Source organism: Rhinopithecus roxellana, chromosome 3 (genome assembly GCF_007565055.1).
Source record: "Rhinopithecus roxellana isolate Shanxi Qingling chromosome 3, ASM756505v1, whole genome shotgun sequence".
NCBI classification, from domain to species: domain Eukaryota; kingdom Metazoa; phylum Chordata; class Mammalia; order Primates; family Cercopithecidae; genus Rhinopithecus; species Rhinopithecus roxellana.
This window is the reverse complement of record NC_044551.1, coordinates 68,897,693-68,920,380: the sequence shown is the minus strand read 5'-3', so window position 1 is coordinate 68,920,380 and position 22,688 is coordinate 68,897,693. Positions and strand designations below refer to the sequence as shown.

The window sequence follows — 22,688 nt, the reverse complement described above, 5'->3', positions numbered from 1 at the left end:
TTTCTACCCTCCTCTCCGTCATTCCAGGTCTCACAACTTGGCAACCCTTTTATTGGTGTCTACTTTTAGTTTTGTTTTCTAAAATTCATAATGGGATAGAATAATTTCATTTAATAGTCTGCCGTGTTATTGGATTAAACTAGATGACTTGGAAAGTGTAGCTGTAGCACCTTGGATTTCCCTTTTGTTTTCTGAAGATTTTGTGGCTTAGGTTGTAGCACTTGGGCAGATAATACTTTTGCCACAGGGTATGCAATAAGTGTACCATGGTATACTTTTGTCAGGTGGTATACTTTTGCTACATTGTATGCAGTAAGTATATTGTATACAATATGATTGTTAATCAAATAGCATGATTTGGAGTACTGCCGGAGCTTTCTAACTGAATCTTGCTCCTCTCAAATCTTCGAGACACAGTCACCAGAGTGTCTATCTAAAGTGAACATCTGGCCCTTTCCCTCTTCTGCTTAGAACTCCACAGAAGCTCCCTGTACCCTTTAGTCACCTAGAGTACTTGTTAAAATGCAGACACCTGAACCTTAGCCCCCAAGATTCTGACTCAGTTTGTGGAGAATTCCCAGACTTTGGTTTTCTGAAGTACACACCTGACATTAATGACTCTGGCTGAATTCCAGGGATGTGTTTTATCCCTGGTTTGCACGTGGTCCCCAGTTACACTGAGAAACACGGTCATGGGCTCAAGTTCATGATCTTTAGAATGCCAGAAAAGTCCCTTCGTGAACTGGCTACCTCTTGAGCTTCACTTCTGATCACTTCTTGTCTAAAATTTCATATTCTGGCAATTTCAAACTGTCTTAATTTCAATTAGATGTTTTACTGATTTAGTTTAATTTTTGGATCAGTAGCACATAAAATGATTCAAAATGTAAAAGATACAAAATATTATACAATGAAAAGTCTTTCTGTTACGTGTCACTTGTCATTCAGTTTTGTCCCTGGAAGTAACTATTATCAATTTCTTGTGTTTTCTTCCAGAAGCAACCTATACCTACAAATCGACACAGTGAACTATTCTTTTTCTTTGCCTCATCTCTTTTTATTCAATGATAATATACTATTTAAGGTATTATGTGCCTTTTTTTTTAGCCTAACAGCATTTGTGGAGATTGTCATAAAGAGCATTCTCATTCTTTTTAAAAACTGTGTGTATATAACTTTATTATGTGTCGTAATTTATCTTCTGCTATTAAACACATTCTGAAATGAATAACATTTGTGTTTATATGCATGTAAATCAAGCTGTAAGACAAATACCTAAAGTTGAAATTGTTGAGTCAAAAGGCATGTGCATATAAAATTTTAACAGATTTGGCCAAATTGCTTCCCTTAGAGATTGTACAGATTTTTACTTTCACCAGCCCTGTATAAGGGGACTTGTTTTTCCATAAATAGTTTATCAAATTGTTGGGTCTTTGCCAACCTGGTGGGTGAAAGATGGTATTTCAGGGTGGTTGAATTTGTATCGCTCAGTGTCTACGTGTCTACCTTTGTAGCCTCCTTTGATTTGAATGCTCTTCTTCCTCTATCCAATTCTTGTTTTGTTTTGTTTTTTTCTTTGAGGTTTAGCTCAGACATTACTCTCTCAGGATGTCCTCTTTGGTAACCTTGCTGTGCCTTTGTCTCTCTCTCTCTCTCTCTCTGGCTACCAAGATTGTGTTAGGCATTCTTCACTTCTTTTTTTTTTTTTTTTTTTTTTTTTTTTTTTTTTTTTTTTTTGAGACGGAGTCTTGCTCTGTCGCCCGGTCTGGAGTGCAGTGGCCGGATCTCAGCTCACTGCAAGCTCCGCCTCCCGGGTTTACGCCATTCTCCTGCCTCAGCCTCCCGAGTAGCTGGGACTACAGGCGCCCGCCACCTCGCCCGGCTAGGCATTCTTCACTTCATAATACTTATCTGTGTTTATTTTCTTCTCTAGACTGTAAACTCTTTGAGGGCAAGAATTGCATCTCCTTCATCATCCTCTCCAACCCCACACTTTCCACTAAAAAAAGTAGTAAGATCATTTTTAGGTCTTTTCTCCTTGAGGCTGGGACCAGCTTCCTTGTAGTCCAGGGTCAAGAGATGTGGACTAACAGTATAGATTTCAAGGTTACTGGGATATAGTTGGTAGGTCAGTTTCCTGGAGTGGGGAGATAACTCAGGGAAAATGAAGTGGGAGCAGATAAGAAAACCAGAGTTGGAACCTTGAGCAATACCAAGGGAGGAGGTCAACAGAATTAACAGAGGAATGCACAAATAGAGAACGATGGGGAAAATAAAGGTGATAGCCTGGGAGAAAGTGAGTGGGATAGCGGTGATCTAAGGTAAATACCAAATATATCTGAAGAAATCTTTAGGGTTCGGATGCACTAGGTCTGATCATGTTAGGTAAATGGTTGACTATCTAGGTGTTAATTAGGTGCTGTTAACCTTTTTAAGGCAATTTTGAGTAACACTTAGAGTACCATTTAGTTAAATGTGTATGCTTTTCAGGGTGCCTAAATTATGCCTAGTGGATTTACATACTGAGCTGTCATTGTCTCAAAAGTTTGTGCATTTATTATGTGTTAAATTTAAAAAGTCTCAACTCCTTCCCTTATTAAGCTATCATAGAAATTACAGAGTACAAAATAGCAATACTCAATAGTAAAACAAGCCTTAAAAATTTGTAATTGCAATAAATTTAGTTTTAGATAAGTAAAACTATCTGTGATAATTTAATAAAGGTGTTATAAACCATTTAGGTAATAGCATAACTTCACATCTGGATCTTAAAGTGTGCTAAATCTATCCATTCAAAATCTTCCTTTTTTTCCTTACATGTTGTGTTTTATTTTAATATCAAAGCTGTGTGGAGAGACATGATCTTGCCTTTTTCAGATTCTGTAGGAGAAACTCTTGCTTATACTGAAATGTGTCTGTCTGTTTGTAGATCTCATGGAGTCACCTGCTTTTTCCAAGTGTCCTGGTGAATCTTTAATTATTTATTTATTTTAATGGAGAGAAGAATTAACAGGTTTTTGGGGAAAATATTAAAGACTGTTACTAATAATGTTGTGTAACATTGCAGAGAATTGGGAATGTGTTCTAAATTTCAATAATTTCTCTAACCTTTTAATGGTAAGACATTTTCTAAGAAATCATGTGTTCTTATTTTTGTCTGATTAAAGGAATGTTTTTAGATATTTGAAGTCATGTTATTTTGAAAGGTGTAGCAAGAAATTCTTACCAGATTTTGCATATTCCTTTTAAACAAATATAATTATTGGACTTCACTACTCACTGGCTGTGGTGATTGAATGTGAGGGAAGAATTAAAGCCAGTTGAGTAGTGATTTAAGCCTTTCTAACTGATGCTGTTTATTAAGTGATTTTCTTATTTAGCCAGCCTTGTTTAGCCAATTCATGTTAATAAAGCTTAATAGCCCAACCAGCAAGGTCTTTAAAGAAAATAAGAACTTACATTCTCTAAATGAATGTTGAGCGTGACTTATTAGAAAATTAGTTCACAAGAAGAAATTTGAGTGGGAATAAGAATTTATGAACTGACATTTTTGCTTCAATGTTAAGTATTCTGATACTGACTGAACTTTGTATTTAGATTTGGAATTTTAGGAATTTTAGTATTGTTAGCAATCATAGAAAATTTGAAGTTTTTTGTTAGTTCTTCAGAACTTTTTCTCCCAAAAATTCAGACCCTTTCGCCATCTCAAGCCAAAGTTCCCTAATAGTCAACTGCCAAGTATCTTATTTTCCTGGGGCTTGCTGAGAGCCAGAAAGTAAGCATAAAAGTTTCTGAACTCCCAGAGTAGCATTTATAGGGCTTACACAGTAAGTTTTATGTGCTTTTTTCCTGGGTACATGTTCCATGTTGTCCAAACCAAAATTTGGAACATAAGGTAAAAAGTCTGGATAGGGAATTGAAGTATGAGGGCCAGCTGCTCTTGAAGTTTTATTTAAAGTAGAAGTGGTAAATTAGATGTAACTAATTCAAATACACAGTAAGCCTATTGCAGCTGCAAGGGCAGCACCAGTAGCAGCTGTTTCAGCAGTCCTGGCACCCCAGTGTTAAAAAGAGTTAGAGTTAGGGGAGGGATGGAAAGCATTCCAACAAGTACAAAGGAAGAGCTTGGTGAAAACAGACCAAAGAGATTAGAGTGTAGGGAATGGGGAGGAAAACAGGTAGGAGAAAGGAGCAGAAGTCAGGTGGCATAAGCCTGAGAGTTGGTAGGGAGAATGCCATTTGTAGAGGGCATTAAGCTGAGGAAGAGACATGCTGTGGTCTCTCTGGTTTCTGTGTGGGAAATAATCTATAGGGCTTCAAGAGTGGAAGTAGGAAACCCCAGTTAGAGGCTTGTGCAGTGGTTCAGGTGTGAGATCATGAGTGGTAGAGGTGAAGAAGAGAAAAGTGCTTGGATCAAACATAAGATCTAGTAATTGGATGTGGAAATAAGCAAAAATGGAGGCATCGGGTATGACTCTAGACTCTTGGCTTAAGCCATAGTTGGGGAATTCTTGGGCCAGAAAATCAGGGGCTAGATATTGAACATGCTAGATATTGAATGAATAATAATAGTATTTAATTATTCAGTATCTAGCATGTTCAATGTCTAGCCCTCTAAATTTGAGGTGCCTATTAGATATCCAAAGAAATATGTCAAATAAGCAGTTGAATAAATGTATCTGAAGCCCTAAAGATAGGCCAGGTTGGGAGATAGCAGTTGGGAATCATTGGCATCAGCATATAGATCTCTTTTAAAGCCGTGAAACTAGAGGTTGCCAAGGGAGAGGGTAGTGGTTCATACTCACTGAGAAGTGGTTAATGCAGTTTTAGTCAATCTGTAGCTGGGTAATGATAGTGGTAATCTGAATATTAATGCTATGTTTGTCCATATTAAGAAACTCTAGTTTTTCAAACTTTACTGACTTGTGTTGATTTGTTGATTATTTTAAATGAAGGAATTTTCTAGTTATTATCATAGTCAATGTTTTCCTTTAAAAAAATTATTGACGTTGGAAGCTTAAAGTTTAATGAGGCTTTTGGCTAGGCATTAAACTTTAGCACAGGCTGTCTATTATAGTATATCTTGGTGAGTTAACATCTATTTATTAATTTTCACAATAGCCAAATGCTTCCTCAGCTTCTCTTTTGTGAGAACATACAAAGATTACAAAGTGAGGGCAAAACTATTTAAAAACTCTTAACCCAGTAGTCACATACAAAAGATAGGGAAGGTAGGTATCAAAATATTAACCCTTTTTGAGCCATAAGATTATATTTGATTTCAGTTTTCTTTAAATGTGCATCTTCCATATTGTGTTATCTTTATAACCTTTAAAAAGTAAAATATGTATTAATATGCTGTCTAAGAAATAGTTTTACTTTATAGTTCAGTAAGTAATGATTTACAACAAAATATTTGAGATTGTATATTAGGCTGAGCGTGGTGGCTCACACCTGTAACCCCAGCTTTTTTGGAAGCCAAGGTGTGTGGATTGTTTTTTTGGAAGCCAAGGTGTGTGGTCTCAAGGAGTTCGAGACCAACATGGGCAACATGGTAAAACCCCATTTCTACCAAAAAGAAAAAAATACAAAAATTAGTTGGGTGTGGTGGTGTGCACTTGTAGTCCCAGCTGCCTGGGAGGCAGAGGTGGGAGGACAGCTTGAGCCCAGGAGGCGGAGGTTACAGTGAGCTGAGATCGTACCACTACACCCCAGCCTGGGCAACAGAGCCAGACCCCATTTCAAAATATATATATATATATGTAGTAGGTATTTGAAAAACTGATTTTGTTACATAAAGAGGAAAGGTATAAGGTGGGCACAGTGACATGTGCTGATAATCTCATCTACTTGGGAAACGGAGACAGGGGAATCAATAGAGCCTAGGAGTCCAGGACCAGCCTGAGCAACATAGCAAGACAGCATCTCAGGAACAAAAAAAAAGAAAAAAAAAATAAAAAGGGAAAAGGAAAAGTATAAAGGAATTCGGAGGAACAAAGAAAGTACAAATAACACACTTTTGAATTCTAGCATTCACTGTAGTGAACAAATTTCCTACTTGGTGATTAAATGGATGTTCACTAAGGACATTTCTGAACTTTTTTCTCTACATTTTACTTTATGGATTATTCATAAGAAATATACTTTTAAAAATTTTAGGGTGAGATAGTTATAAAATGTTACTCCAACTAGGAAAAATAATTCTTGAAGGAGATATATAGATATAAAAGTTACCCTTTCTAAGGGAGCTAGTCAGCCCTTTGTTTAGATTGCATAGGGTAAATTCCAAATAGAGTTTATAAATCTGAGAACAAGAGAAGCAAATCCAAGTGGAACAAAGGTCATCTAACCACCTCTACAAGTATTAGTTTACCTTTGGTCATCAAGTAGCCATATGCAATGTGTTAAAAAGTCATCAACGCTGAGGCAAGAGAATGGCATGAACCCGGGAGGCGGAGCTTGCAGTTAGCTGAGATTGCGCCACTGCACTCCAGCCTGGGCGACAGAGCGAGACTCCGTCTCAAAAAAAAAAAAAAAAGTCATCAAAAAAATAAAAAGCTTAAGCTTATAAACATAAAATACTGAGATCCTGGTGACTATATGATTCAGAAAACATAATGCTGTATTTGGTATTAAAGCCAAATTATAATTTTCTGATATCAGGCTTTCTAGTTCAATTTGTACTTATAGGTTTCACAGGTAGTCATTAAAATATATTTTCAAAAAATTATATTTTATATGGGGCTTTTAAAAAACAATATTAGAACATCATGTGTAATATATATTAGTAAAACAACATTTTTTTTGTTTTGATATAGCTTGCATTGAAAGGATCTAGCTACAGTGGACTTCTTGAACGACATCATATTCACACCAAAAATGTAGAACATATTATAGATAGTTTACGGTAAGTTTGTGGGATTGGGTCTTGGGTTGGATTTTATATTCAGGACTTCCAGTTTTTATTTTGTATTAGCAGCCCATTCTTAGGCTTTTAGTGTTGATTGTTACTATAAAATCATTTTCAGAAAATTGTATTGAGGTTAATGGATCTGATTTTATACCATCTTTAAGGAAATATTTATTCTCTGAAAATGTCACAAGTATTTTCAATTATTTGGTCTTCCAGAGAAATGCATTTTCTACAGAGTTAATTCAGTTACACAGCTGGCTTCAACTGTGTAATGTTTTATTCATTAAAACAGACTAGTGGATTATATGAGTGTTCATTGTAATAATATTTTTGAGTGATTGAAAATTATAGAAACTTCTGTCCAAAAATTACAGAAACTTCAGTTAATTCAGAACTAAACGCAATTATGTGTGTACAAGAAGGTCAGTGTGAGAAACATGTGAATTACAAAGTATTTAGTCACTATTCCAGTGTCTGGTACTCAATGGATATTCGTTGGATTTAAAATAACGGCCATTCAGTTTTATAGTTTAAAAAATCGTCACTCTAGGTGTTAGTCTTCTGGACTGTTTTTGTACTATGAATTTAAGCATTAGAAGGAGTAGAGAAAATGAAATTCTAACTAATACTGCTATTCACTAGTGGTTATAAAAGCTTTTAAAGCACATGGAGATTTGGGATATAACTTTTGATTTATTCATATGCTTCCTTAATTATCATAGTTAATTGGCTGTTGTAATTAAATGATAACAAAGATAATGCTATAAAGCTCCATGTACATTTGCTTATAAGACACAAATTTGTTTATTTTACATCTCTGTTTTAATCATCTGCCTCTCAGAAAACATACCCCTGTTTTTTATATATATATATATATATATATATATATATATGTGGAAATTTCATATAACCTTTCCTTTTTTTTATCCTAGGAATGAGGGAATTGAGGTTCGTCTAGTAAAGAGGAGAGAATATGATGAAGAGACTGTTCGATGGGCAGATGCTGTCATAGCTGCAGGAGGTAATAATTTTACAGAAGTAATGATGTTGGAATATACAAATGTTGTTTAATACACATTATTTCCAGATACCCTAGGGTCTAGCTATATTGAAGCCGTCAGAGTCTTACCGTTAAACAACTATTTGATTGTTACGATTAGGTTTAAAACTTCTGTTTTATACAAGTCTACTTTTTAAATGAATGATGTTACTGTGAGGTTCCTTGTGTATATTTAAGGTATGCATTTAACTTCAAATATGATTCAAAGGATCAGTTATTGTGTTTTGGTATAATTATAGCAGTTTTAAGAAAAAAATGAAGTTGATAAAGAGTTTAATGAGATGAGGTAAATTCTTTTCCTCTTTGGTCCCAATATACTTACTTTTTTCTGAACTTTATCATTAAGTTAATGGCTACTGTTTCTAAAACTTTAAGTTGATGGCAGGTGTTGAAGAGAAAAATTTGAAGTTGGACACATTAGATATGTTTTCATTAAAATAATTTGTGAATTTGGACTGGTGTTATGGGAGAAGGAAAGAAGATTGGCTAATAGAAATTTTTGGATTAGATTAGTGGTTACCCACTGTGGGGTGCTACTAGTATGTAAAGGGAATATCTCTAAAACATTCTACAGTGTCCCCACAACAAAGAATTACTCTGCCTAAATGTAATCTTGCCACTTACGAAATCCTGGATTAGAGTGGGAGAGAGAATCCAAAGGTATAATAGGTAGAAAGGGAGTGGGATAGGCTATAGCAGTTAGCAGGGTAGCGTATGATTGTTAAAACTACTAATTTTCAAAATGGCCAAAAACTGGATTTATAACAGAAATCTGGTTATGTCTTATACTTTGTCTTAGGTGATGGCACAATGCTGCTGGCAGCAAGTAAAGTCTTGGACAGACTTAAACCAGTTATAGGGGTAAACACTGATCCAGAACGGTAAGAAAGAACATATATTTTTTGTTTGATTTGTGTGGTGTGCTTTTTAGTTTTTTTTTAGGTTATACATACATGAATTTCTGCTTTGCTTGCATAGTATCTTTTTATGGTCTGTCTTAAAATTTGGAAGCTATTCTTTATTTTCTCGACCATGTTCACATTCCTGGGCTCTGTTACTGCAGACATTTTACTATGGTGTATGGTGTCTTAAGTGGAAGCATGATTGCTCCTGGCCACCGTGAACATTAGAACCATGTTCCAGAAACATTCTAGTAATGAAATTTAGGTATGTAGAATTGAGTAGGATTGTCTTTTATGTAGCTGTTTTCAAGGATATAGCTCTAGTTTTAACCTCAGGCATGAAAAATATATATACATGTAGCTGGCATTGCTGGTAGGAGAACTGGGATGGACCAGTTCTCATATTTTAGCTTCCCAGGTAGTTTGGGAGTAGGATCTATGGCATAATAGACCTGAGTTATTGACCCAGGTGAGTGTTGGGGACCTTTGGTATTGCTGAGGAGGGACAAGTTAATAATGATCCGTTTTCTACCCTTCCTTATGGCTTGTATTTATATTCCTCGTTATGTTGCCACTGATTTTTTTTGGGGAGGTGACTTTACTGACTTAATAAAAATACCTATCCAAACACTATTGGCACTTTTTTTTTCCTTCCTCAGCTTTGTGATATTTACCCTCAGTCTGTTCTAGCCACCCACAGCCATGACTATACCTGGACTTTCTGATGATTTGGAATTTCCCTATCTCTACAATCCTAATTAATTCCACTCTGACTGCGGCCTCCTGCCTTAACAGCAGTCTTACTACTTTATCCCACTAAATCTGCCCTTTGACTTTCAGTATTTTGATCCCCTCCGTTTTCTCCACTTATTTCTTCCTCACTTCATTTACTTTCTTAAATATTTCTTTCTTTTCTTTTCTTTTTCTTTTTGTTTTTTTGAGACAGAGTCTTGCTCTGTTGCCCAGGCTGGAGTGCAGGGGCGTGCTCTCAGCACATTTCTACCTCTGCCTCCTGGGTTCAAGTGATTGTTCTGCCTCAACCTCCTGAGTGGCTGGGACTACAGGCATGCACCACCACACCTGGCTAATTTTTGTATTTTTAGTAGAGATGGGGTTTCACCATATTGGCCAGGCTGGTCTCAAACTCCTGATCTCAAGTGATCCTCCCACCTTGGCCTCCCAAAGTGCAAATATTTCTTCATCGTTACCTTTCTGCACAATTCTAGATCAATCTGACCATCATCCTTTCTACTTCTGCATCAGTACTGCTATGGTCATCTGGGGAAAAAAAGATCATTGGGTTTGGTGGCACTTCCAGTTTGTAGTCTTCAGCACTTAGCAGTGGACTCAGAGTTGCACACAAACTTCCTATGTAGCCCTACTCATCTCTCTTCCCCATTCTCTGTGGTGGCTGCTTCAGTAGTTCAACTTTTGCATTCACCTTGCTTCCCTTATCCTTCCTCCTTCAATAAACCCACCTTTTTTTTCACAGAGGATTTGAAAGTCACTGGATTAGAACTACTTCACCTTTTCTCCTGCTTAAAAAAAATCTTGTCCTATCATGTTGTCTTTTTTTCTCTCCCTTCACACATGACTCCTTTTAGCCTGAAAAGACTTGTTCAAAACTCCTGTTTTTCAAGAAAATTTAAAAAATCTTTTACCCTGTGTCACTCTCTTGGTTATTATCTCTTTTCCTTCCACTTATCCCCAAGCTTGGTTATCTGCACTTCTTCAGTTCTTAGTTATTTTCTAAAACTTTGCAACTTTTTTATGGATTTGCCCCCAACCAGTTCATCGACATTGCTTTTGCCTTAGAGATCAGTGATATCCTCGTTACTGAATTTACTGGATATTTTAGTCCTTGTCTTACCTGATTTCTGGGAAATATTTGGTACTAACTGCTCCCTTATTTCTACTCTGCTTTGTTTGCATTTATGATACCCCTTTCTTCCTATCTCTGTGACTACTTCTTTGTCTGTATCTCTTTTGAAGGATCTTACTATTTGGTTCCTGGCTAAATACTGCTGTTTTTACATATTGTGCTCTGGGCCATCTTTTTTCTTCTTCAATTCCTATATTGTCTCCAGGGAGGCTGATTAATACTGTGGTATTGGAGTCCCCTGGGACTGCAGAATCTTTATTCCAACAGTGATCTTCTTGCTTCCATTCTTACCCTTATAGTTTCTTAGTTTCTTCTCCCCACTGCAGCCAGCATGATTATTTTATGAAAGTTTGATAATATTATATGACTTCTCTGCCTAAATTTTTTTTTTGTCATGGCTTCCCATCTAACTTAGGATAAAATCTTAATTTTTTACTGTGAATAGGGTGAAAAACTCCTCCTGGTTTTCTTGGAACTTTCCTAGTTTTAGCACTGAAAGTCCTGTGTCCCAGGAGAATGTCAGTCCCAGGCAAACCAAGGGACAGTTGGTCACCTTAAATGTGATATACAGGCCATACATTATCTGGCCCTTTACCATTCTCTGTCCTTATTGCCTATTATTTTTCCCTTCATTCTATTCTAGCCACACTGGCCTCTACTTTGGATATATCCAGTGGTATTAAAAATGTAACATGTACAAATAAACTCTCCTTTTCTTTCTCCCATCATTCTTGATGAATGGAATCATCTGTGCTGAAGCTGTAACTATCTCTCCCTCACTCTATCATCAAATTGGTCCTAAGTTCTAGGGAACTTACTTTTGAGTCCATCTCTTGCCATCCTCACTGCCACTAAAAATAGCTCAGCCCTTTATAGTTGTTTAAATTACTGAACTAGCTTACAGTCTCTCTCCTTCTAACTCATCCTTTACACATTGCCTTAGCTTCTTTCTGAAGTGCAGATCTAATTGATTATACCCACTCCTTATTAAAATCTTTTAGTTTACCATGACCTTCAGGATACATTGTGAATTGCTTAGCATAAAATATATTATCTTTCACTGTCTCTTGCCTATTTGCTTTTCTAGTTTCACCTGTCCTCATATGTCCACAGGCATGACACATTCTTTAGCTTAAAAAATGTATTTTTGGAAACTGTTCTAGGATCAACCTAGGATCCTTTCTAAAAGGCTGTTCTTAACTGCAAAATGTAACTATATGAGTGTCCGCCAACATGCTGGTTAGAGGCTCACACAGGGATGCTTCTACTCTGGTGGGGAGCTTTGTTGATATATAAGATCCAGGGCATGATTTGAGAGTAGGTGAAAGAGTTCTCCAGAAAGGCCCATGTCCCCCCAACCCACCCACCCATGCCTTTGTATGTGCTTTTGTCAAAAGTTCCCTTATACCGCTTACTCACTTCTGTGGTTCTTATTTGTTCAAGACTGGGGTTTCTCCTGGGTTGTAATTCCCTCTGCAGAAAGCACTTATCCCTATATATTTATTTTCTGTTTCTTTTTCTCTTCCATTAGACTATAAATTCCTTGAGTATAGGACCTTGTATTTTAATTTCTCTGTCACTAGCATAGTTTTATACATAGCTGGTAGGTAATAAACACTTGAAAAATGAATGATTAAGTGATTTTAGGGAATAGGGATAGAACCCCAATCTAGCTGAGTAAATATTCCCTAAATGTAAATAATTGAGATCATTGGCTCAGTAATTAATTTTTAATTGCCATCAATGTTGATGCATGTGGGTTTCAGAACTTCTTAATGGCTTATTTTTATATCATTAAGGTAAAAGATTCTTAACTTTAGTGACACAGTTTAGTTACACAGTTTATTGAACTATATTTTCTTTTGAAAACTGGCTTCATATTCATAAATTTGTGGGAATTTGAAGCTGGCAAGCAATTGTTAATATTGTCATCTCTTCTCTATTTTCTACCTAGAAGAACAGGTGTTAGAAGTTCTTTGGTTTCTCTTCTTGCCTCCAGGCAAGCCAAAGTTGGCTTCTGGTTTTGTGTATGCTTCAAGTTATCTGACTTCTTTATGTTAAATATGCTTCAAAAAAGCTCAGAGCTTCAAAAAAGATCAGAAGTTAATGTTCAACTTAAGTTGAACAACTTAAAGTTGTTCAAATGTTGCATAACAAATCATCTCAAAACTTAGAGGCTTATGATGCTAACAGTGTATTATTTCTTATGGGTTGTGCATGTCAGGAGTTCAGGAGCAGTTTGGCTGGGTGGTTTTGGCTTGAGATCTCTCCTGAGCAGGTGTCAGCTTGGTCTGTAGGCATCTGAAGGCTTGACTTGGGCTGGAGGATCCACTTTCAAGATGGCCCACTCACATGGACTCATCTAAATCAAATATGTAATTTCTGTCTGTCTCTTCTGTATTCTACAGCCACTCTACTGAGCCTGGTAAACAATTACAACATTTGAAAGCTTAATATTCAAAATGGGATAGAGGACATGTGGGTAGTCAGCCTCCAAGGTAGCTTCCTAGTATTTAGGTACCCTTTAATGTACTCCTCCCTGCCCCCCAATAGTCAATCAAGGATGGCCTATGTGACCAGTAGAATATGGTGTGAGAATGCGTAGGTCCCAAGACCAGGTCATAAATGGTATTGCAGCGTCTATATTGGTCTTGAGGATTGTTCATTATGGGGTAGGACAGCCACCATGATATGAGGATGCTCACAACAGCACTGTGGAGAGGCTCACATGGAGGGGGATTGAGGTCTCCTGCCAACAGCCAGCACCAAGTTGCCAGCCATGTGAGTGAGCAACCCTGGAAGTGGTCGTGCTAGCCCAAGTCAAGCCTTCAGATGCCTGCAGCCCTAGCTGATATCTGACTGTAACCTCATGAGAGAATCTTCTCTCTACAGAGGTTTTAGACTTGCAGTTGACCTCAGCAGATATTATGCTATCAAATGACTGTTGATACCTTTTATATACTTAACATTGCGTGAAGTATTACAATGAATATAAGAATTTAAAAACCTAGGCCTTACGTTTTCTTAACCTCAGTGTTGACCCGCTTAAAGAAGTCTACTATTCACAACTTTGTAAAAACATTTTTCTGTGCTTTTCACACTTACAAGTTGATTTACATTGATTATCAGAAGTTTGTTTTCCTAAGCCTGCCCTCAGCCTTTTCTTCAAGATTGAAGTATCATTAAATGATGATGACTGAGCCTTCTGGACACGTCTTTAGGTGCCGCATACTCTCATCTATACCAATCAATAGGCAGTCTTACCACCTTATAATTTGCAATGATTCATTATTTAATTTGTCTTCCACATCAAGCTATGAACTCTTTAAAGGAGTTTCGTTATTTATATATTTTTGAATAAATGAAGGATTACATTGGATTAAGCTTTCTCATTTCTTTTTTAGTGACTTAGGATATCTTAAATGACATTTAAAAAGGAATTATGGTTCAAAACATTTCACATAAATATTTTGATTCCTCAGAATCACCTTTTGAGATTGCTGGTTTATCCTGATTTTGGAGATGAGGAAGCTGATGCCAAAGTGACTTGCCCAAAGTTAATAGTTAAATAATTTAAAGGTTAGAATAAAAATTTGAAGGTTAGTAGTTAAATAATGTAATTATTTGAACAGCACTGTACCATTAGGTAACTTTACAGGGTAATTAGTGGCAGATTTGCTGCTATTTTTAGTTTCATTGTAATGTAGAAACTCACATATTATTATGCATTATGTCATTAAAGCTGGATGTAGACTACTAACTCTGTGGTCTTTTTTATTTTTGTTGAAAGAACACAATTTTGTGGCAAAAAATGGAATATAGACTAGAAATTTTTAGAATTTCATTTCTTAATTTTATAACTTAGTGATACCTTTTAATTAAATTTTTTTGCTTCACCTTTTTTTCTTTTCCTCTTTGTATCGCCAAAAAATTCCTGTTAAAATACAGGTCTGAGGGTCATTTATGCCTGCCCGTTCGATATACACATTCCTTTCCAGAAGCCTTACAGAAGTTCTATCGTGGTGAGTTCAGGTAGGAATGTCTTACAGTTTTTCTTATATAAGTATCTTAATAAGTATGTGTCATTAATAAATCTGTTAAAAAACAGAACAAATCAGGCAGGGCACAGTGTCTCAACGCCTGTAATCCCGGCACTTTGGGAGGCTGATGCGGGTGGATCACTTGAGCTCGGGAGTTCAAGACCAGCCTGGGCAACATGGTGAAACCTTGTTTCTACAAAAAATACAAAAATTAGCTGGTCATGGTGGCAAGCACCTGTAGTCGCAGCTATTTGTGGGGCTGAGGTGAGAGGATCACTTGAGCCCAGGAGGTAGAGGTTGCAGTGTGAGCTGAGATTGCGCCACTACACTCCAGCCTGGGCAACAGAATAAGACTGTGTCTCAAAACAAACAAACAAAAAGACCAGAACAAATCAGATAATGTTTGGATTGCTCCATAGATATAACAGTAGCCATTAAAAGTAATGTATTAGCTGAGTCACACATAGGTCTAATTTACCTTCTCCTAGTCCAGTTGGAATTGTGGAGAGAAATCCTGACAAATGTTGGTTGGCCTATAATATAACTGCATATAGAGATTTTTTTTCTCCTTCAGTGAGATAGCAGCCATGTCTCTACTTTCTTAACCTCGTTACTTGTCCTTATCAGTTTAGTGGAAAGGTAATTAAAACTTTGGCTAAAATTGTTTGAATTTTTAGATTTTATATTTTTTATCTTTATCTTCCATCTAGTAATGATTGAGAGTTGGATTTAATCCAACCATGCTGAGATTCCTGGTATCTGTCTCACATAAAAGTATTTCTTAAGTAGTGGGGATGGGATTTTTAAAAATTTCTTTTACTTAATATGTTCAGTGGTCATACCATCAGGAAAACAGGAAAGTGGAAGAAGGAGCATGAGGTTGGTCAATTATATTTGAGAGAGCCAAGCTGGACTACTTTTTATTTTCTGACTTGGACTATATTTTATAGTTGGGGAAAGCTTTTCCCACAGATATTTGTGAAGTTGTATTACATCTTCTTGACTTTTCTAGAATCATTTCATTACCAATCATTCTAGTTTCTAGTCATTTCAGAAGTTTGACAACTTTAGAAATGGCTAATTTGTACCTACCAAGTGGAAGTATATTTTTGTATACTTACCAAGCAGAATCTGTCCCATTGACTTTCGATACATTGATTATTGGTTTTGAATTCAATTAAATCTGATTTTTTTTTTCCTGTTACCAGAGATGTTATTTAAATTTTTAGGTGTAATCAAAACTGTTTTATTTATTGTTTCTTAATCCTTTTTTCCTTTTATTGTTTAAAAAAAACTGCATTACAAAATTTGTGGAGAGAGATTTTTATCTAATCCAGCCATCAGAACACAATATTATTTTAATTTAAGTTTGCTTTCTTTTTTGTATAATATTTTTTGCTGAGCAAAGCACAAACTATATCTTGCTCAGTATCTTGGACTTTTTGGGTTCTTGATAGAGTTTGACTTAATTTAAGTTACTTGGGAGATTTTGTATAAGCACATTAAGTATTTCCATTATAATTGAAAAGAGAATAAATATTCAAATCTGTCATTGATAAGGAAGCTATAGACTTTAGGTGTTTCTGATATAACTTATTCATGGAATAACTAGTAACTTTTTTATTAACTAATTTCATTAAATTATTATAATGTGTACTCTTTAATTTATTCTATTTTAACATAATTCGCCTTTTCTTCACTATTCTAAGGTGGTTGTGGAGGCAGAGAATCAGGTTATACCTTGAAGGGACTGGCATAAACCCTGTTCCTGTGGACCTTCACGAGCAGCAGCTAAGCTTGAATCAACACAATAGAGCCCTTAACATTGAAAGAGCTCATGATGAAAGTAGGTGGATTGGGCATCAGATGTGTTTGGGGAAATATTTAACTCATAGTTCCTTTGACTTCAAATTTTTTGATGTAATAATTTATGATTAACTTGTTTTTAGTTTCATTAGTAGCACTTAACAAAGTACAGTGAATTACTTCAATTGTAAAGTTTATTAGAATCTGAAGTAAGAAATAATAGCATATTTCTAGATGTTTTCTAGGACAGATTTGAAAACTAGCTGATTAGGTAAGGATTGTAAAGTATCTGATAAGATAGTTGATGTTTGAGAAAAGATTCTTGGCCTTAATCTTTGAAATGTCAAAAAAAAAAAAAAAAAAGGAAAGCAGTAAAGATGAAATGAGCTAATCTGTGGAAGATTATGATGGTTATGCATTTTATATAGTTATACTTAAATATATGAAATATATTTGTTGGGAAATTTTGCATTCCACCCTTAGGATTTGTGCTTGAAATATTTGTGTAGCTTAGAGAATATATTAGCATAAGGTGATTTGGCAGCTTTTTTTGTTAGGAGGGTTAAAGCGAATTCTCCATTTTGAGCCGTATTTTCCCACTTTTTCTAGCAAATGTAGGACTTTAATGATGTAAGAATATCCCAAAAGAAATCTTAAATATTTGTAGACTGTATAAAAAGATACAGTTTTCTCCTGTGTTTTATTTTCTGGATAAATTTATCAGGAAAAGCTACTTTTACATTTTTGCTTTCTGCTTCTGCTCTTTCTTGGTACCTGAGGTTTATATCCACTTATTCCAGAGTTTTTCATGGTGACTTACAGCTTTATAGGTTAACATGTTTCTAAAATGTGTGTTTATGTTGTATTTTAAAGGTTCTCCTCAAAAAAAAATTATATTTAAAAAAATCTTAAATTATATGTGCATGAACTTCTATTATTGTTTTTGAAAGTCTGCAGTAACTGTTAAGCACAATTTAAAAATAAGTTAGAAATTTTAATCCCTCACTGAAAGAAGTTACTGTTACCACCAATAGATGGTAGATTTAACTGTCTTCACCAGCAGTCTTATAAAAAGATATAGATTGGTATATAAAGAGTCACTGCTCAGATTCCTCAGATTTACCGTGTTTAGTTTATAAATGAAGTTAATATTTCATATATAGAAACAATATTACATACAAAGTTAGTGAATCATAGCTCAGCGTCTAGGATGTTCATATCTGATTAATGGTAGTTCCAGAAAAAGAACAGAAAAATATTCAAAATAAAAAAATTATACATGATGATTTCTCAAAACAGGCAGGGGAAATTATTCAGCACATTGGTCTAGGCAAAGATTTTATGGCTAAGACTTCAAAAGCACAGGCAACAAAAACAGAATAGACAAATGGAGCTATATTAAACAAATCTTCTGCATAACAAAGGACACAAGAGTGAAGAGACAGCCTATAGAATCGGAGAAAATACTTGCAAACTATTCATCTAACAAGGGACTAATATCCAGCATATACAAGGAATTCAAACAACAAACAAACAAATAATCTCATTAAAAAGTGGCAAAGTGGCCGGGCGCGGTGGCTCAAGCCTGTAATCCCAGCACTTTGGGAGGCCGAGACGGGCGGATCACGAGGTCAGGAGATCGAGACCATCCTGGCTAACACGGTGAAACCCCGTCTCGACTAAAAAATACAAAATACTAGCCGGGCGTGGTGGCGGGCACCTGTAGTCCCAGCTACTCGGGAGGCTGAGGCAGGAGAATGGCGTGAACCCGGGAGGCGGAGCTTGCAGTGAGCCGAGATCCGGCCACCGCACTCCAACCTGAGCGACAGAGCGAGACTCCGTCTCAAAAAAAAAAAAGTGGTAAAGTTTCTGAATAGAAGTTTCTCAGAAGACATACGGATGACCGACAGCTATATGAAAAAGTGCTCAACGTCACTAATCATCAGGGAAATGCAAATCAAAACCACAGTGAGATACCATCTGTCCCCAGTTAGAATGGCCATTATCAAAAAGACAAAAATAACAAGTACTGGCAAGGGTGTGGAGAAAAGGGAACTCTTATACACTGTTGGTGGTAATGTAAATAAGTAAAGCCATTATGGAAAACAGCATGAAGGTTTCTCAAAAATCTAAAATAGAACTCCCATACAATCTAGCAATCCCACTACTGGCTGTTTATCCAAAGGAAAGGAAATCAGTATAGCAAAGGGATACTGGCACCTCATGTTTGTTGCAGCCCTATTCACAATAGCCAAGTATGGAGTAAAAGTGTCCATCAGTAGATAAATGAATATGGAAAATATGGTGTATATATATACACAATGGAGTACTATTCAGCCATAAAAAGAATGAAATCCTGAGATTTGCAGCAACATGAATGGAACTGGAGGTCACTATGTGAGGTGAAATAAGTCAAGCATAGAAATACAAATATCACATGCTTTCATTCATATGTGAGAGCTGAAAAAGTTGATCTCATGAAGATAGAGAGTACAGTGATAGTTACTAAAGCCTGGGAAGGGTGAAAGGTGGGATGAGCAGAGGTTGGTTAATGGGTACAAACATGTACTTAGATGGAAGGAATAAGTTCTAGCATTCAGTAGCATAGTAGGCTGATTATAATTAACAATTTATTTTATATTTCAAAATAGCTGGAAGAGAAGATTTGAAATATTCCCAACACAAATGACAAGTATTTGAGGTGATGGATATCCTAAATACCCTGATTTGATCATTATACGTTGTATGCGTGTATCAAAATATTACCTGTTCTCCATAAATATATAGTTAGTATGAATCAGTTAATACTTTTTAAAAATTTCAATTAGGAAACTTAGGCAAGAGTCTTTGAATTGAAAGGACCCACAAAGTGTTTCACATAATTAATGGTAAAATGTTCTTCACCAAGTTTTGTCAGAATACAAACAGCTACTGCAAGCTTCCAGAGAGGAGAAGGAGATGGAGGGGGTGGTGACTGGAGCAGATTATTTCATATACACTTATCCCTTGGTACCTGAGGGGGATTGGTACCAAGGACCCCCTACAGATACCAAAATTCGAGGATGTTCACATCCCTCATATAAAATGGCATAGTATTGGCATATAACCTATGCACATCCTTCCCTATACTTTAATAATCTTTAGATGATCTGTAATACCTAACACAATGTAAATGCTATATAAATAAAGACTGGTTGTATTAATATAGAGAGATGAATTGGTTTAATAAACAATCCCAGAACTCAGTGACTGAATGCAAAAGCTTATTTTTTATTTTTTTTTTTTTTGAGACGGAGTCTCGCTCTGTCACCCAGGCTGGAGTGCAGTGGCCGGATCTCAGCTCACTGCAAGCTCCGCCTCCCGGGTTTACGCCATTCTCCTGCCTCAGCCTTCCAAGTAGCTGGGACCACAGGCGCCCGCCACCACGCCCGGCTAGTTTTTTTTTTATATTTTTTTAGTAGAGACGGGGTTTTACCAGGTTAGCCAGGATGGTCTCGATCTCCTGACCTCGTGATCCGCCCGTCTCGGCCTCCCAAAGTGCTGGGATTACAGGCTTGAGCCACCGCGCCCGGCCCAAAAGCTTATTTTTAACTCATCTCATTGTCCAAGGAGTTTTCAGGCAACCATAGCTGCTACCAAATAGTGGCTGCTACCATATTTTAAGGCCTCTGAGTCTTCTATTGGATCCTCTGTATCTTGTGGGGAGAAAACATAGAAGATCTTACGGGAAGTTTTAGGAACTAGGCCTTTTCATTAATTTTGTCCACATTCCATTGGTCATTACTAGTCACATGACTCCATCCAGTGCAAGTAGACCTGGAAATAAAGTTTAGCAACATCATAGTGTGAGAGAATTACACAGTGTAGTAGTTTGTGTCACTAGTATTACAATTCTGTGTTTAAAAATATAAATTATAATTTTGTAATCTATTCACTTGGATAAAAAAGTAATTGGTGGCTGGGCACGGTGGCTCACGCCTGTAATTCCAGCACTTGAGAGGCCGAGGTGGGCGAATCACCTGAGGTCAAGAGTTCGAGACCAGTGTGACCAACATGGTAAAACCTCGTCTCTACTAAAAATACAAAATTAGCCAGGCATGGTGGTGCATGCCTGTAATCCCAGCTCCTCAGGAGGCTGAGGCAGGAGAATCTCTTGAACCCGGTGGGTGGAGGTTGCAGTGAGCCAAGATCATGCCATTGCACTCCAGCCTGGGCAACAAGAACTAAACTCTGTCTCAAAAAAATAAAGTAATGGTATGGAGTCCATCTTTTTATGTCCCATTGAGACAAGTTTTAAATGAACACAGTTCTGTGATTAGATAAGGTTTAGTAGTGAATTAGTATGAAAAAATAAGCAGAATTAAGATGATTAATGAGATTTGAAGCAATTTTATTTATTGTCTAACTCATTTGATGAAAGTTTTGAATTGAAATTCAACAAGCACATGCAATAAAAATGTAATATGGAGAGATAAATTAGGATGAGGGAAAATGAGAATAGAGGTGGAAAGTCAAGACCATATAAAAGGGAAACATGGTTACAGTTTGATGGTGAGAGCTCAGATTTACTGGTGATATTTCATGAGTACCTATTTTTGAGCATTTGTAGGAAATCTGTGGGTATAGTAATCTAAAACGAATTTCATTGGTAATTATTTAAGGAAAAGTAATTTAAACAATAAATTTTAGCCATTTATGTTTGTAAAACTGTCAAGAATGAGAATGTGAATATATGTAGTACCTAAGACAGTTTAAAGCCAGTTTTAGTCTTATGTGCAATCAAATTTGATTAAACATATCAAATCTTTATATATATATGTGTATATATATGTGTGTGTGTATATACATATATATGACTAAAACCGGCTTTAAGCTATATATATATTTAGCTTTTTGTATCAAGGTCTTTCTCTGTATTACGAAGTTGAGCTGATAATTTAGGTAAACAATAAGTACTCCAAGGGTACTTGGTATTGTAATAACTTGTTATATTTGAAGGAATAATTGGGTTCCCTTTAGGCAGTTATAGTCCAAAATAAATGAGAAAAATGTAATGTTCAATTTAATAAACATAACAAACAGAAGAATTTAATAATTAGGCTACCAAGTCAAAGGAGAAGAATAGATCAAAGTGGTCTTGGTGACAGTGGTGGTTTTATTAGTGTATTTGGTAACTATAGTGTATTAGGTAACTATTGTTGTATAACAAATCACTCAGCTTAGCATCTTAAATGTAAATATTTATGACCTCACACAGATTATAAAGGTCAAGATTCTAAGAGTATAGCTTAGCTAGTTCTGATGTAGGCAGGAGGTGACAGTCAAGCTGTTGGCCAGGACAGCAGTATATGAAGACATGACTGGAACTGGAGAACACACTTTCCAGCTCATCACATGGCTTTTAGCAGATGGCTTCAGTTCCTCACTATGTTGGTCTCTCCAAAGGGTTGTTCATGTTATCTCTTCCTCTAGAGCAGGAGATCTAAGAGAAAGAGAGCAGCCAAGGTAGAAGCAACAGTGTCTTTTCTAACCTGATCTCAGAAGTGATATGCCATCACTGCTTCCATATTCTGTTGGTCACATAGAGCAACCCTAGTATGATGTGAGAAAGAGAGTGTGAGTATATGTATTCACAAAAGTGTGAATACCAGGGAGGCAGGAATCACTGGGCACCAACTTGGAGCCTGCCTACCACAATTGGGATGGATTTTTAAACATTAACTTCGTAGGAATTGTAGAGGAGACAGAAAAGTCAACTTGTCTGACAGAAAGAGAACTTTTCTCATGATGCTAGCCTAGTGGGAGATACTTGAGTCCAGTAAATCTGATAGTTGTGACATTGAGGATACAGAGTTGCCTTTTCCAGTTGGAAACTAATAAAAGAAGTAAAGGGAAACATTTGAAGGGGACAGTCATTTTATATGATGGTGTAATGTTTAAGTAATTATGAAGGAAGATTACTTTAACTGTGCACACAACCTTATAGATTTAAAAAAAGAAAACATTTTTTAGGAATTATGAAGGGGGATGTGGAAATATTTCCTCCAGTGCTGCTGTTGCTAAAAACACTCTTGAGGTTTCCTTA

General features: G+C 36.3%; 1 protein-coding gene across 3 annotated transcripts in view; it reads left to right on the top strand.

Moving 5' to 3' along the window:
• The window catches only part of NADK2 (NAD kinase 2, mitochondrial), a 46,197-nt gene that overhangs the window by 3,670 nt on the left and 19,839 nt on the right, over window positions 1-22,688 (top strand). For all 3 annotated transcript variants that reach the window (XM_010362898.2, XM_030926852.1, XM_010362897.2), the window contains exons 2-6: window positions 6,819-6,907; window positions 7,846-7,934; window positions 8,773-8,854; window positions 14,706-14,789; window positions 16,507-16,643. In XM_010362898.2, the coding sequence (XP_010361200.1) occupies window positions 6,819-6,907; window positions 7,846-7,934; window positions 8,773-8,854; window positions 14,706-14,789; window positions 16,507-16,643 (481 nt within the window). The remainder of the gene's footprint in view (window positions 1-6,818; window positions 6,908-7,845; window positions 7,935-8,772; window positions 8,855-14,705; window positions 14,790-16,506; window positions 16,644-22,688) is intronic.